We start from the raw sequence: 15,396 nt of genomic DNA, 5'->3' as shown, positions 1-15,396 counted from the left end.
ACACACACACACACACACGACACACACACACACACGCACACACACACACACACACACACGCACACACACAGGGGCGGATCTACGGGGGTCTGGGGGGTCCGGACCCCTCCCCTTTAATTTCAAAGTGCCCAAAAAATTTCATCCCAATTTTTTAGGACTAGTTTTTCTGATAAAGATTTACTTATATATAGGCCTATATAAATTTGTTATAAAAACCTAGAAATGGGCGAAGAGGGGTCCGCGGGGCGTCCGGGGGACCGGATCTGATGATTTTTTGTGAATTTCAGAGGTGAATTTCACTGTAGGATGACTTAAAAGATAATTTTCTGCTAAAAATTTGGAATTCTATCTTGCATTCTAGACATCAAAATTACTGCTAAGATGCTCTCAGAATGTACTAATTTTTAAAAGTTGTCTTGCGGGAGGTGCGTTCGGCACGTCGCATAAGCTGTCTTTGGCAACTTTTTAAAACACCAGAATAGTTAAGCAGGAAAAAATGCCCTTTATTTTTTCCTGGGCACCCCCCTTTGGAAAATCCTGGATCCGCCCCTGACACCCACACACACATTATTTATCAGTTATCATTCATAGTTTATCATCAAACGTCCGATTGTGTTCGCGAGCAAGACAGAAACAAACAAGACATTGGACCTCGACTTACCTTTCCGTCTGAGCTGTGCTCTCTATCTACCTGTCTGACGTAACCGCCTACCTGTAATTAACGAAATAGGTGTGGCTCCGTCTGCAATAGAAGGTGTTTTTAGCGGGGGTTCTCGTTGCCTGCCTGTTTTTTTATCTCTTTCGCCGTCCCTGTCGCGGTCTTTTTACGATCCAATTGCAGTCTCGTTGTTACGGTGCTGTCACGGTCTTGTTACGGTGTTTTCTAGATACGGTCTTGATACGGTCTTGTTACGGTGTTGATGTGTTCTATATACGGTCTTGATACGGTCTTGTTACGGTGTTGATGTGTTCTATATACGGTCTTGATACGGTCTTGTTACGGTGTTGATGTGTTCTATATACGGTCTTGATACGGCCTTGTTACGGTGTTGATGTGTTCTATATACGGTCTTGATACGGTCTTGTTACGGTGTTGATGTGTTCTATATACGGTCTTGATACGGTCTTGTTACGGTGTTGATGTGTTCTATATACGGTCTTGATACGGTCTTGTTAAGGTGTTGATGTGTTCTAGATACGGTCTTGATACGGTCTTGTTACGGTGTTTTCTATATACGGTCTCGATACGGTCTTGTTCCGGTGTTGATCTATTCCTGTTACAGTCTTTTTTGCTTGCTCTGTTATTCCTCGCTGACACGCATGCACACACCTTCCCGCATGATATATGTGTTTATGAGTATGTATACAGCACATGTAAACACGGGTACACGCACAGACAGCACAGGCAGCACAGTGTGAGAATGTAGAGAGATGTGAGTGTGAAGATAGTATATGTACGTGCGTGTGTAGAGAGAGTGCCGCTGGGTGGAGCGACCTGCAGATATGCTAGCGCCTACGTTTGTTTTAGCGATGTGTGTGTGTGTGTGTGTGTGTGTGTGTGTGTGTGTGTGTGTGTGTGTCGTATGTGTGTGTGTGTGTGTGTGTGTGTGTGTGTGTGTGTGTGTGTGTGTGTGTGTGTGTCGTGTCGTGTCGTCGTCGTGTGTGTGTGTGTGTGTGTGTGTGTGCGCGCGCGCGCGCGCGTATGTAGGCGTGCTTGTGTGCGTATTCGTGTGCGTGCGTGCGTGCGTGTTTACGTCTGCAAAATAGCACAAATACATAATATCAGGAGTTAATAAAGACAAACTCTTTATTTCATTAACTCCTGATATTATTACCTCCGCCAAAGAGGTTCTGTTTTCGCTCCTGTTCGTTTGTTTGTTGGTTTGTTGGTTTGTTTGTCTGTCAACAGGATATCTCAAAAGGTTACGGACGGATTTTGATGAAATATTTTGGACAGGCTGGTCTTGGGCCAAGAACCAATCGATTAAATTTTGGTGGTGATCCGGATCCAGATCTGGATCCAGGAATTTTGTCAGAATCCTCTAATCGCTTCGCTTCGCTTCGTTTCGTTTCGCCTTTGCTTTTTCTTTTTGTAGGGGTTATGATGTAGTATAACAGATACTAAGCGTGCGCAAAGACATGTCTGACCGAATAATTAATCACCCGTTATCAAGAGGATTAGATGATTTGCTGCATTTATTTAAGGAAATAAAGAATTAGGATCAACATTTGCCTATATCTATGTACTCTTGGGTATGTGCTCAGTATAAGTGCATAATTTCAACAAAATCATATATGTATATCTAGACATCGTTTTTATTATGTACAAAATTTACAACTTACAGTCGTAACATTATACATGTAACACAGGATTGTGGCTTTGAGCCATTGAATAAATACAGTTGAACGTACATTGCTCTAATGCAAGCGCGATATTCACATGCTTTCATTTATATCAATATATATTATTTAGCAAATTATTTATATAATTGTCTTCAATTATTACATTGTTACCTCTGTCTACAGATAATTGTTTCACATTCAGTTGATTATACCGTCGTTAGACTCGATGTGCGTTTTAAGCATAATATCCGTAGTTTGCTTGTCCGTATCCAGCATTACGGCGGCACCCGTAACCACTGCATGCTGGTACTACGGGGGTCGCTACATTGATTCTGGGGTAGACAACAGGCGCTACAGCAATGTTAGCTTGCGGTATGTTGGTATTGATGGCAGGCAGAGCAATATCCTCGCTCCTGTAGCCAATGATGGGACGCTCGTAGGTGTAAGCGTACAGGATCTTCGGCTGGTACCAGCTGTATCCGTTCCTGTATGCGTACTGGTATCCTCGGGCCTTGGCGGCGGTTTCGGCAGCCTGGGCTTCATCGCGGGCGTAGTCGGCACCGGCGGCGGATCCCTCACGGACGTAGGAGCTGCTGGCACTCCTCTGACCCTCTCCTGCTACTCGTGCTACAGCCAGTGGTCCCTGAATGACGGTGGTGTGGAACTCTGGGGCGGCAGTGTATTCATCCACAGCGCAGACGTAACCCATCAGGGCAAAGACGATGAGCAACTTCATTGTGATCTGAAATGTCATCACACATCATTATAGATGATCTAGCTGATGGGTATAAATAACGATACAATGATTTATATTAGAACATGCAGTTCTCTATAGTTAGTATCTATCTCATGATTACTTTCCCCATTATCCCCATATCAACCAGATTGCCATTATCCCGTTAGATCTAACTATACCATCACGTAAAGTAATTCTTAATTGAACAAACAACACAGCTAGATTGAATCAATTTTCAATATACGCACGTCATCACATTATATGGAAAATTATCCGTTAGAAAAGCAAATATTAACACCGGACCTATTTTTTTTTATCAATTGAGTCATAAATAAGCAATTATTCGCTCTCATATTTTACACCGCGATGGGAAATTATACATAAGCTACACTCATCGTAGCCATCATGTATATATGGACTGCAGATTTCAAAAGTTTGATTATATTCTCAGCTTTTCAAATATATACTATAACATACTATTACAAAAATCTCACTACACTGGTAACGCACCAAACTATATATATGGACTTCACATAAAAGTAATTACAATCTTATATTATATTATATTATATTATATATCTTACTTATACTTACGTATATCGAGACTTGACGGCAAACGGTCACTGGTAGCATATGTGAGAGTGTCTTCTCTGCATTTCTGGCGCTGTTTATATACCGTCTGTACCGTCCTCGTCACCGCGTGTAAGATAAAGCTAACGACGTTCTAACTGCTGCGAGGTCGTGACATTCGAAAGTTCGTAAAATCGACGTCGTCTGCGCAAGCGTGTCACGTGACGCGCGCATCGCCATATTGACGGCCGCGGCTATTATTAGCAACCTGATGTAATCGGTGGGATTGTTGCGCGGTGACACGTGACTGACCCTCGGACGTAGGCGTAAACTCTACGTACGTTACGCTGACGTAATTTTACGAGCATATTTCTTATTAGTGGCAGACCTTCTCCGCCGACATTTCGCACAGCCACGTATGATCAGTACGGTACGTAGAGTACGCACACTGCCGGCAAGTGCGAGTTGCTAAAATAGCATGACACGACCTCAAGATTAGTTCTGACTTGCTGGCATCTTCTGCCCATCTAGTAACCTTTTAGTCCACATCATCTCCATCAATCAATATTTCCTCCTAATGTCCATGAAGACAATTTAATGTTATTTTACACACAGAATGCTAATCAATATTTTCCGAACATTTTACAGTATTGATTATAATTAATAAATCCTACCGAATACAAGGTACGGATCCATTAAAAGCGATCAAAGCAAGACGATTGTAATGTCAATAATTTATCTTAAATGTTTCTTCAGCTTCTTTAACATGGGGTGCTTTTCATGAAGGAAATGTTTTCATGCCAGAAGAAATAGCTCTGTTTTTATTGTCATTACATTACTTTATTGTATTAGTATTTGTATTATTATTTACACAAACGAAATTCAGATGTAATGATTTGAGGACGCATAGTGAGCTGCACATCTTGTGTCCGTTTAAGCACTAAACACTACGATGCAAGTCGTGCGCATAATAACCTCAAGCAATTTCTCAGCAGCACTCGTCTGTACGTATACTCTAGAGACCGCATATAAACAGAGCATATACTCTATCTGGGACATCGTCAACGTCAAGACTTGGTTGATCACCGAGCGTGCGTTCACAGTGCACATGTGACAGATGACAGCAAACACGAAACAATGTCATCTCCATCTGTCACTGACAGTCACGCCGCGATCAACCCCGCATCTAATAAGAAAGAGAAAAAGAGATAGAAAGAGAAAGAGGACGAGAAGGAGAGAGCGAGAGAGAGCGCGCGCGAGCGAGCGAGAGCGAAAGACAGAGAAGGTGGGCGACAGAAAGAGAGAAAGAAAGAAACGGAGAGAAATAGAAAGGGAGAGAAAGAAAGAAAGAAATAGAGAAAGAAAAAAGAAAGCGAAAAAAAAAAAAAAAAAGAGAAACAGAAACAGAACGATAAAGAGAACTAGAAAGAGGAAAAGAAAGAGAAAGTCCCGGCCTTATTTTGCACGCTGATCTTGGCTCTCACGTTGACCTCTTTAGGTGACAGTGTAAAACGCAACCATCGTAAAAAGCAACCATATAGATCTGCCCCTGGCAAGTCATCAGGGTTACAAGTGATCACGGCCAGTGCAATCGATTTACAAACCCGAGTCGCGGACCTCTGCGTCTGCATTGAAATTGGAGGGCAGAGCTCTAGCCTGAGTATGAATTTCTAAGAGGACCAGTTTAAAATAAGGGTGGGGTAAAGTTCGTAACTCAGCTGGGTAATAACGAGGGAGGAGCGCTGCAGCTTCCAGTAAACTTGCATATCCTAGTGAATGCAGAGAGACGAGAATGACTGCGGTGTGAGGGTTTCACGAATGACGATTTACACATATTCGAGGCTTATTTAAATCTATGAAGCGGTTATGCTTTTAAATTCAGGCGGCCAATTTCTCCCATCTCTCCCCCCGTGAGGCTACGGCCTTTCACAGCGGTCCGTTTTGCAGACCGAGTTAATGATCACGAATGTTAATACCTAGACGAAACAGAGAAGCAAAGACAGTTCGCCGGGGCCGCCGTGACGTCACACGGAGCGCCGTCGCCAATGCCCGCTGCCGATGCCTATAAATGACGTAGCTCGTCACCGCCGCAACGTGGAGGGTCGGGGTCGATTTCCACACTTGGAACAATAGTAAGCTACGAAGTGGAGCAAATATAGAGCGTCTGAAAGTAGCCAACACCGCGCGACAACGTGACAATGTGACAAATTGCCTTTTTATTGGCACAACGGGACAGTGTGACAAATCACCGTTTCACTGTGCTCCGCGTATATATATATATATATATATATATATATATATATATATATATATATATATATAGTTTACGCGTGGAGCACAGACACGTGACTCTATCAGTTTCACTTTCAGAGGTTAAGGCCATGGTCTAACAATTGTATATATCTAATTGACTTATCTCACGAGTCCTTCGCCTCATAGTTCAATGGGCAGATGAGAGAGGGAGGAGCGAGCGAAAGAGAGATATGACGAAATGTCAAGGCTTAAAGCTAAAACGTTCTACTATAAAAAGAGCCAAGTAAGAGGAGAGAATATATCACTTGACCACCGGCGTACCAGCGTTTACCAGCAAAGCAAGCAATCCTTCCATCAATGGTAAGCATATTATGTAGCCTATTACATATGTATGTATAAATATAATATAAGTTAACATATGTCATTTTATGTGATGGACTAAAATCCGTTAACATTACAAAACAATAATTTAGTTCAGATGAATGATGGCATAGGCTAGGCATACAGATAATACTAGATGCATGATACCCAAAATGTAGCTATTACTAGTAGTTCGTGTATGTTTATGATACTGTGCCATGTAGAAACAGCATATGTTAGGATCAACTATCATTATTAGCAGTATATTATAAAGGCGCACACGCACGTTCATCGAAATAGACAGACATGTACGAACGTTTAACATACATTTAACGTATTAACGAAGTGACGTCACATCCCATTCAGACCAGTCGTGTACACCAGAGTATGTTACACGCGTCCGCGGCACGCGCACGCACGCTCAACTCTTGAATTAAACGAAATTGTGACGATGGTTTACCAACTCTAGTTTGCATTTCAGATCACAATGAAGTTGCTCATCGTCTTTGCCCTGATGGGTTACGTCTGCGCTGTGGATGAATACACTGCCGCCCCAGAGTTCCACACCACCGTCATTCAGGGACCGCTGGCTGTAGCACGAGTAGCAGGAGAGGGTCAGAGGAGTGCCAGCAGCTCCTACGTTCGTGAGGGATCCGCCGCCGGTGCCGACTACGCCCGCGATGAAGCCCAGGCTGCCGAAACCGCCGCCAGGGCCCGTGGATACCAGTATGCTTACAGGAACGGATACAGCTGGTACCAGCCGAAGATCCTGTACGCTTACACCTACGAGCGTCCCATCATTGGTTACAGGAGCCAGGATATTGCTCTGCCTGCCATCAATACCAACATACCGCAAGCTAACATTGCTGTAGCGCCTGTTGTCTACCCCAGAATCAATGTAGCGACCCCCGTAGTACCAGCATGCAGTGGCTACGGGTGCCGCCGTAATGCTGGATACGGACAAGCAAACTACGGATATTATGCTTAGAACGCACATCGAGTCTAACGACGGTATAATCAACTGAGTGTGAAACAATTATCTGTAAACAGAGGTAACAATGTAATAATTGAACACTTATTCAATTTTCTATATATTATTAAAATAAATGAAGACCTGTGAATATCGCGCTTGCATTAGAGCAATGAACGTTCAAATATATTTATTCAATGGTTCAACTGTTACGACTGAAATCGTTTGTAAATAATAAATATGATAACTACAATAACAATTGTGTTACGGGTGTTATTTTGCTACCATCACGAGACAATTACAGCTTATACGCATACGTATGCAACGCGATACGTGGCGGCGAAACATGGTATATAGTCTTTACATATGTTTTAGTATCTTGCGTAGAAGAATATCTACCTTGTCTTGATTCATCTCTATCCGCAACCAGACGTCGTTGCGCTTGTTTACATCTAGATGTCCAATAAAAAACTTTTAACTTCAGAAAGAATCCACAATATTTTCAGGCTTGACAGTTCGGCCAGCTCTGAATTATTTGACATACAATGACATTCTTACACGATATGTATTACTGTGTAATAAAGTGTAAATAAAGTGTTTGAATTGAATTGAATTGAATTGAATTGAACTGTGTTTACTCTGTTCGCGTTGTTCGCTAGTATTTTAGCTCCCTTGCTACGTGCCTTCTCTATCTGCTGTCTCCATCTTTCTTTCTCTCTCTCTCTCGCGGTCTACCTCTTGCTACATCCCTCTTTACCTCTTGCGACATCTCGCTCTCTCTTCCACTATTCCTATCTATATGTTACCATTTATTATTAGTGCCGACTTTTATACCCGCGTGATTCCCTATGCGTCTTTTCTTAGTGATATTACGCCTGAGCGTTAATGATATATAATATATATATATCTTACTATAAATTGGGGAATTTCTGTCTGTGTGTGTGTCCGGCTATACGTTTCCGCACCGCTCAACGGATCCTCTCCATACTTGGTCGGAACATTCTACAGATCATGACACGTTGCATAGGCTTTTTATTTTTCTTCAGTTTTATTTTTTCATATTCCACGATCAAAAACATTAAAAAAGTGCGGACATTTTTGCACCGAACGCGGGGCAACGTCACAACACGAAAACACAATGGCAATGTAAAAAAACAATGTATAACCAAAGGCGCTCCATCTAAGATTTTCTAAGTCGCTCCATCTTAGTATAAATTGGGGAATTTCTGTGTGTGTCCGGCTATACGTTTCCGCACCGCTCAACGGATCCTCTCCAAACTTGGTCGAAACATTCTACAGATCATAACACGTTACATGGGGTATTTTTTTTTCCACAGTTTCATTTTTTCTCATTCCACGTTCAAAAACATTAAAATAGTGGGAAATTTTTGCACCGAGCGCTCTAGGGGTTTTGGTACGCGACACACCTTCTCCCCAAGATGTGTAAGTAGACCATGTTTGATCACGCTAGGTCAATTAGGAGTCGAGTTATAGAGCGGAAGGGAGTGTCTGCGGCGGCGGCGGCGGCTGGACAGACATGAAACCATAGTATAATACTCTTACAAGCTATCTTATTTTTTTTGTTAGTTAGTTCTGATCACCTAACGTGCATGGACTAGTTTATATAAACCTATGAAATGTAAAGACGTTCACCAGCATACTTCTAATACGTCAAAAACGTACACTCCAGTAAAAATAACTTGAAGGCGCGTACTACCGCTGAGAGGGTCTATGTCCCCCAGGGTACTGCCGGACCGTACCTCCACTAACGAGTCTAGGGAGTCGCCTACGCCTACTTCCTAATCCTAACCATATCAGATAGTTACCAGGGTACGTTCCGGTATACCGGACCGTACCCAGGGTACGTTCCGGCAGTACCCTGGGGGACATAGACCCTACGAGCCGTACTACCGACAGCACAATATATAGCTGTGTAAAGTATGCAATTACAATTATCATGAATCTAAATAGCCAATTTCAGGTATCTCTACTTATACCTACATAATCACCGTAATAGTAAATAAAGTGTGTGATAGTAAATATATATGATAGTGAATGACAAAAAATTAATCTATTTCTTTAGTATATATATACAATACAATAAATGAACAAAAACATTTTTTTCATTCACTCCTACTAACACCGCAAATATTATATGACATTATTTATAGAAAAATACATTCCTAAACCAGTAAAACAAAGTTTACACGGATAACCTTATAGTCTATTTTATGCTTATAGATTGCGCTCCATGGGCAATAATTTCTACAATTCTCCACTTCATACAAGAGCAATGGCCATAGGCCTACATAATATACTGTAACAGTCTCTCCTCACATTGGGGTGTGTTTTCACATCATTTTTCATATATATATATATATATATATATATATATATATATATATATATATATATGATCATATAAGTAGTTACGACTATATCAAGTCTAAGATGGCATTGACTACTTGTATTTCTGACAACCACCCCAGAGATGTTAGATATTATGAAAGGGACGTCCTTGACTCTTGTATATTCAGTATTAGCAAGTGCAGCAAGATAAAGTCATAGAGACAATAATACTGTTATCGCTAATGCATAATCTAATACATAATCACTGTCAAATCTCCATTTACTAAAGATTTGCATGATTACTAAGATAACCTTAATTGACAAGCAGCATGATACGTATTAATCTCACTCGGTTATATAACAAAGAAAAGCACAATTAATCAATCATCCCTTTCTTTCATAATTCCATTCCATAATTTCATTAGTAACAGAAATAAATAAAGTACTGTAGTTCATCGATGTTTTTTGCAGAGTAGTTACGAAGGAATTATAGTGAGAAACATTGCCATTTCACAACTCACCTCCTAACCATTTGATGGGACAAAAATATAGGAAATATAGCTCTAGATTATCCATCAAAATATAGGAGAAATATAGGGATTTTGAGAAATTGAGCAGAAGCTGTGCACGCATTCACCATACAACCTTGGCTCCTGGAAGGTCTTTAAGTTAAAACAATTATAGAAAACTAAGATACTCAGTCTGCAGGAATAGGATATTGACTTTTCAAAGAGATGTACATGACCTGAAAACGTCATATAAGAACAACTTCACTCAAGAATGCTTGGTGTACTCCAGGTCCACCAAATAGAAGTGGAGTGCCTTGATATTGGACCACAGCAAGTTCTGGTGAAGATGTTCTTATGAGCTACAGTGCCATCCATCCTACAAATATAATCTTTTATGCTAAGGATTAGTTGCTGGTAATCTAACTACAAGCCTGACAGATGCCATGGACAGGATACACAACCAAATCTCTAAAACTGGCTGGCAAGGCATTGTCATAGAAATAAGAATACTACCCACTTATGTATCAGGGGCCAAGAAATTGTTATAGAGAAGATTGGTGTAACGAATTATCTTGGCAATGAAAGTCCAATATCTGTCTATAGAAGAGAACTTGGTGGGCCATAACAGACAATCTCTCCCCCTATCAAGTTACCCAAAAATTGCCAGCCACTCAAAATATAGAAAATATAGGTTTTGTCAAAATATAGGAGTTTTATATAATCTTATAAAACATATAGAAAATAACCGAGCATAGGTTTCGACTAGCTTAGGTACTTGTAAGCCCTCAATACCTGTAAACCAATTCATGTCACCGAGGAGATTAGGACAATCTGTGAGAAAACGTCTTGCCATCCTACCGTATAAATGTCAACTACAGACTAATATAAACATCCAATGCAGTCTGTCATAACAATCTCACTCTGGAATAACCAGCATAAAAATATCACACATAGCCCAACCATATTCTATAACATTACACGGGTTACATAGACGGTGTTAAAGTCTGTGTGCACATGTGCGGTGTATGCTAAGGATTGCGTCTAATAATAATGTACACTGACTACTGAGTACACAATATGCGATGCAGTAGAGTAGCCAGCTATGACAAGAGAAGCTAGGTAAGCTATACACGGCACGGCAGTGCCATCTGGTGCGTTTTTTAGTGAGTGAGTCTTTAGTTATTAGCACTTATGCACGTATTCATTATCCATTACAGAATAAAGAGAAATAGTTATATATATAAATATATGTATATATATATATATATGTATATATATGTATATATATATATATATATATATATGTATATGTATATATATATATATACATTATAAAGATAATCAGCAGTTTGTTCACGTTAGTATCATGAACATTTGGTGGCTACAGCAGGATATAGATAGCTATATATAAGATAATAGCAGGAGTAAAGATATGGTGGTAGTTACCGCAGCAGTACAGATGCTGCTGTAGCTACAACAGGAATATAGGTGGTGCTATAGCTACAACTCGTCATACGTCATTGTTTTCGTGCCAAAGACCGAATCATATCTGATGTGATCTGCTTGTGACTGCCTTGCCCATCCAGAGGAAGATGGCCACTGAACTATATTGACTGCACGACACAGCACGACTGCACGATATCCAGCACGACACAGCACACACTGATGATGGACAAATATTCGTGGCATGGCATTGTGAACTCTATCTCGGATGCATCCGCAGAGATGCCAACACATATTTGAAGCAATCTGTAGTTTTTGGCCATCAAATTAGTAGTTCGAAGGTCACGTAGTGACCTGAGTTTGCTAGGGGGGTCCGGCATGCCCACCGGAAAAATTTTGATTCTGAGATGCAATTTCCTGCATTCTGACGGTCAATAAAAAAAAAAATTTCCGATCAGTGAAATTCGTAGTTTGAAACAAACTGGTCGTAGTGGTGCAAAAGGAATAGAAATTCGTATAAAATACGGATAAATCGTAGTGGTTGGCATCTCTGCATCCGCTGAGTAGTAGTAGTAGTAGTATAGCTACAACAGTGTGCAATCGGTGTTGTCAGTGCGGTGGATTGGAGGCGGAGGGATCACACTGGGAGGTGGCTCCGAGTATTCGCCGTCAATGTACACCCAGATGATGTACTCAAAGCGCTCAGCCTTCTCACCATCATTGTCCGTGTGCATGACTTCGTACCCTTCCTTGCGCTCGGCTGAGCGCCCCACGCGCGACGGCACGGTCTCCACTGCCAACACCTTCGCACCTGTGTAAGACGCAAGTAACTATAGTACGTGATATATACACATGCACGCACACACAAACTCATATAATATAGTGAGTCATGTACAGTGAAACCAGTGTTAGTGGATACACCTGTGGATCAGACGACCGTCTATAAAGGACACTTTTGGCATTTCCCTTAAAGTGATTACGTCACCATAAATAGTAAAAGGAAAAAAAACTCATGTACACTTTTTCACAAAATGTAAGTAATTCTGTTCACTTTTTATGGTTAAATTGCTGTATTATACTTCCTATTTTACTATATTGTTTGATGTAAACATACACTCGTAACTCATACATAGCCCATAGCAAGCAATAATGTCAGGATCATAATACCAAATCGTCCAGGTTTTTTGGATTTTTAACTAGTTGAGAAACAATCTTATCAGGTAAGAATTTGAAGATACATTTGGTCCTGTCAGTACTTACTTTTAATGTAAAAAAATGGCAACAAAATCTTTACAAATATACACCATAGAAAATTCGTGACGTAGTCAATTTAAGGAGCAATTATATCGTGAAACGACTTTCATAGAATGGACATTGGACACCCATCTATAAAAGATTCTTTTGGCATTACCTTCAAGTGGAACTAGTAAAGTGGACCCACCTCTATAGAATGAACAACTGTCTATAAAGAACATATTTCAGGGTTCCTTATTGAGTGACCCTTTTATAGAAGTTTAAGCATAATTAAAATCACTATTAACATATATAGTAGTGGTGACCTCTACATTCTGTAATAAAGAGATAGTATACTATTACAAGAGCGCCACAGGATGCATAACACTTGCTGTTTTTTTCCGAACTGTTATATCTCGACAATGTGAGCACAGATGGTGCAAGACCTTCTATAGGTATCTCAGGAAAAATGCCGCGAGGTCACACTTTTACTGAATGTAATGTAAATGATGACTTTTGCAGCATTTTAATACTTGACTGCTGCGCTACACATGACAAAGAATGTACGTCACTGACAATATCATGAAACCCATGGTACCTACTCGATTTCTAATCTGCTAAACATTGTCATCTCCCCCAATAAAACTCATACAGACATATGTTCAATGTCGTCATCGCCACAAGTAACAAACAAAGAGGCAAAGTTGTGCGACCAGAGATGAGAACGGCCCCGGACGAAATCAGCGAGATATACTTCTACTTACTGGTAGAATAGCGCAAAAAAATTTGTAATTAGATGCTTGCAGATGCATTCTGAGGCACAGAAATTTCGAAAACTAGCTTGTTCATGAACGCCGCCATTGCGCGCGCATTGCCGCACAGTGTGCGAATGAATAGTACATTTGTCGGCCGTGGGACGGCGAGCTCAGATGGTAAAAGAGCATCACTAGCCGCGGGACATTTTTTCACTGCCCGCGGGTGGCAGTACACCCCCTACAGTTTTCTCAACGAATTTGAACGATATGGAAAATTGATAATTTTCGAAAGTGAAAAACGCGGGAAACCGCGGCTCCGCAAGAGATTCTCATATCTATGTGACTCACTTTAAACGTGATCACCCCCACTACCTGCAGGCAGACGCGCGCTGGGATACATACCGGCTGCTTTGGTCCACTCGAAGATTCGACTGTTCAAGCTCGTGGCATCCTCAAACTTAGAGTCCTCCCGGATGGGATAGAACGCCTTTGAGGTGATGATGAGGTCGCGCGGCGAGGGGTGGTTGTGGTATCGCACGTAGAACAGGCGCAGGATCTTGAGGTAGTACGTGTGCGCCTCCCCGTGTTCAGTGTACACGGCACGCCGTGGCAAAATCTTGTTTTTGCCTGCGAGTACATCAATGATGGATTACTTAACAACCTAACCCAAACCAAAGTTTTTCTTATGCCTGCAAGCATAGCAATGATGGGTTAGTTAATACTCTAACCCTGACCATGACCTTAAACCGAGTGTTGAGAGCCCGATGCAAACCTGCAAAATTGAGTTAGTGTGTACCGCGAGAATTTTCTAGTGTTTTCCCCACTTTCATGATACCTACCGTTATTGCTTGAATAACAGCAATTGTCTAGAGTAACGATAAAATGTCTTAGAACCTTCGTATTCACCAAATCCAATGAAATCATGCACGATTACAAATTTGTGTTCTGTTTCTGTTTACCGTTGCCATCTCTCGAATTTTCTCGTGGTAGCGCGAGACATCTATCACGGTGCAGCAATGCATACCACACACCGTAGAAATCAGGTCAGAGTGTAAACACAGCCGCTCATACTAGCGTAAACAGCAGTGTAGTCAGTACTAATGCCACGCTAAAGTCTGATTATTAAGAGAAGCTTGTGGATTTGGCAGTCGATTAGTAACAGGAGAATGACAAGAACAAAAGTGCTCTGAATTATTGACATAAAAACTCAATAATATATTATTACAGAATTGAAACCCTTTTGTTTTTAATTATGTTCGCTTGTTGAGACGCATTTGTAATTTTTGAGAGTCACATCCCGGAAAAATGTATTGCTGGGTTTGATGTGGTCAATCAATTTTTCCTATGCTATAACTGCCATAAAAATCTCCTTTGTAGTGTATGGAATGTTGGTATAAATCAAGTGATATTTCCGAACTGTCAGGTGAACACTATATTCTGCGTATATGTCGGTAATTTTCACGAGACCAAAAACTCCCAGCGGTATACACTTTAATGTAAATGTTCTAAAATCCGACTAAGAAATGGCTAAAAAACTTAACATGAACAATACCAGTACATGTATAGATACATTTCACGCTTTATTACAATAATGGAAAGCAGCTAGGCATATGTCACATACAAAGCATCAGTATTAATGTTATATAGTTGCCATATAGCAGACGGATGCAACTGCACGCCGCTCTATCAGTGTCAGAACACGCGCATAAGTGAGAGACCCTTCATTCATTTATTATATCAACGACAAGCGGCAGCCCATAGAATATGGTAGCTCTCTCAGTGAAAGAGCCCACTTGATTTATATGCATAATAACATCCAGAATGAGGGACGGATACTAGAGAAGCGTTGCCCGAAAGGATGGTGTAATAATCCAA

At 40.9% G+C, this 15,396-nt stretch overlaps 3 protein-coding genes across 3 annotated transcripts in view; 1 reads left to right on the top strand and 2 right to left on the bottom strand.

The window, feature by feature from the left end:
• Nucleotides 1-2,310: 2,310 nt before the first annotated feature.
• Nucleotides 2,311-3,860, bottom strand: LOC106809624. The gene is made up of 2 exons (XM_014812778.1): nt 3,674-3,860; nt 2,311-3,085 (listed from the first exon to the last, which is right to left on the bottom strand). The coding sequence occupies exons 1-2, from the start codon at nt 3,710-3,712 to the stop codon at nt 2,579-2,581; spliced, it is 546 nt and encodes a 181-aa protein (XP_014668264.1). The 5' UTR covers nt 3,713-3,860; the 3' UTR covers nt 2,311-2,578.
• A 2,318-nt stretch (nt 3,861-6,178) lies between these two features.
• Nucleotides 6,179-7,845, top strand: LOC106809623. The gene is made up of 2 exons (XM_014812777.1): nt 6,179-6,262; nt 6,744-7,845. Exons 1-2 carry the CDS (start codon nt 6,260-6,262, stop codon nt 7,248-7,250), a joined length of 510 nt encoding a protein of 169 aa, XP_014668263.1. The 5' UTR covers nt 6,179-6,259; the 3' UTR covers nt 7,251-7,845.
• A 4,200-nt stretch (nt 7,846-12,045) lies between these two features.
• Nucleotides 12,046-15,396, bottom strand: part of LOC106809621 — a 12,314-nt gene continuing 8,963 nt past the window's right edge. The window contains exons 8-9 of the mRNA XM_014812775.1: nt 13,924-14,148; nt 12,046-12,344 (exon numbers count right to left, since the gene is read on the bottom strand). Coding sequence (XP_014668261.1) covers nt 12,118-12,344; nt 13,924-14,148 — 452 coding nt within the window. The 3' untranslated portion in view covers nt 12,046-12,117. The remainder of the gene's footprint in view (nt 12,345-13,923; nt 14,149-15,396) is intronic.

This window comes from Priapulus caudatus, unplaced genomic scaffold (genome assembly GCF_000485595.1).
Source record: "Priapulus caudatus unplaced genomic scaffold, Priapulus_caudatus-5.0.1 Scaffold369, whole genome shotgun sequence".
In the NCBI taxonomy this organism is placed as follows: Eukaryota; Metazoa; Priapulida; class Priapulimorpha; order Priapulimorphida; family Priapulidae; genus Priapulus; species Priapulus caudatus.
The sequence above is the reverse complement of the archived record's forward strand: the minus strand, read 5'-3'. Positions and strand labels throughout refer to the sequence as shown.

Bases quoted from the DNA above. Each gene is read 5' to 3' on its own strand.
- LOC106809624 (XM_014812778.1), bottom strand. From the start codon at position 3,712: ATGCTACCAGTGACCGTTTGCCGTCAAGTCTCGATATAC. The intron at 3,086-3,673 runs GTAAGTATAAGT...ATGACATTTCAG, and splicing joins GCCGTCAAGTCTCGATATAC to ATCACAATGAAGTTGCTCAT.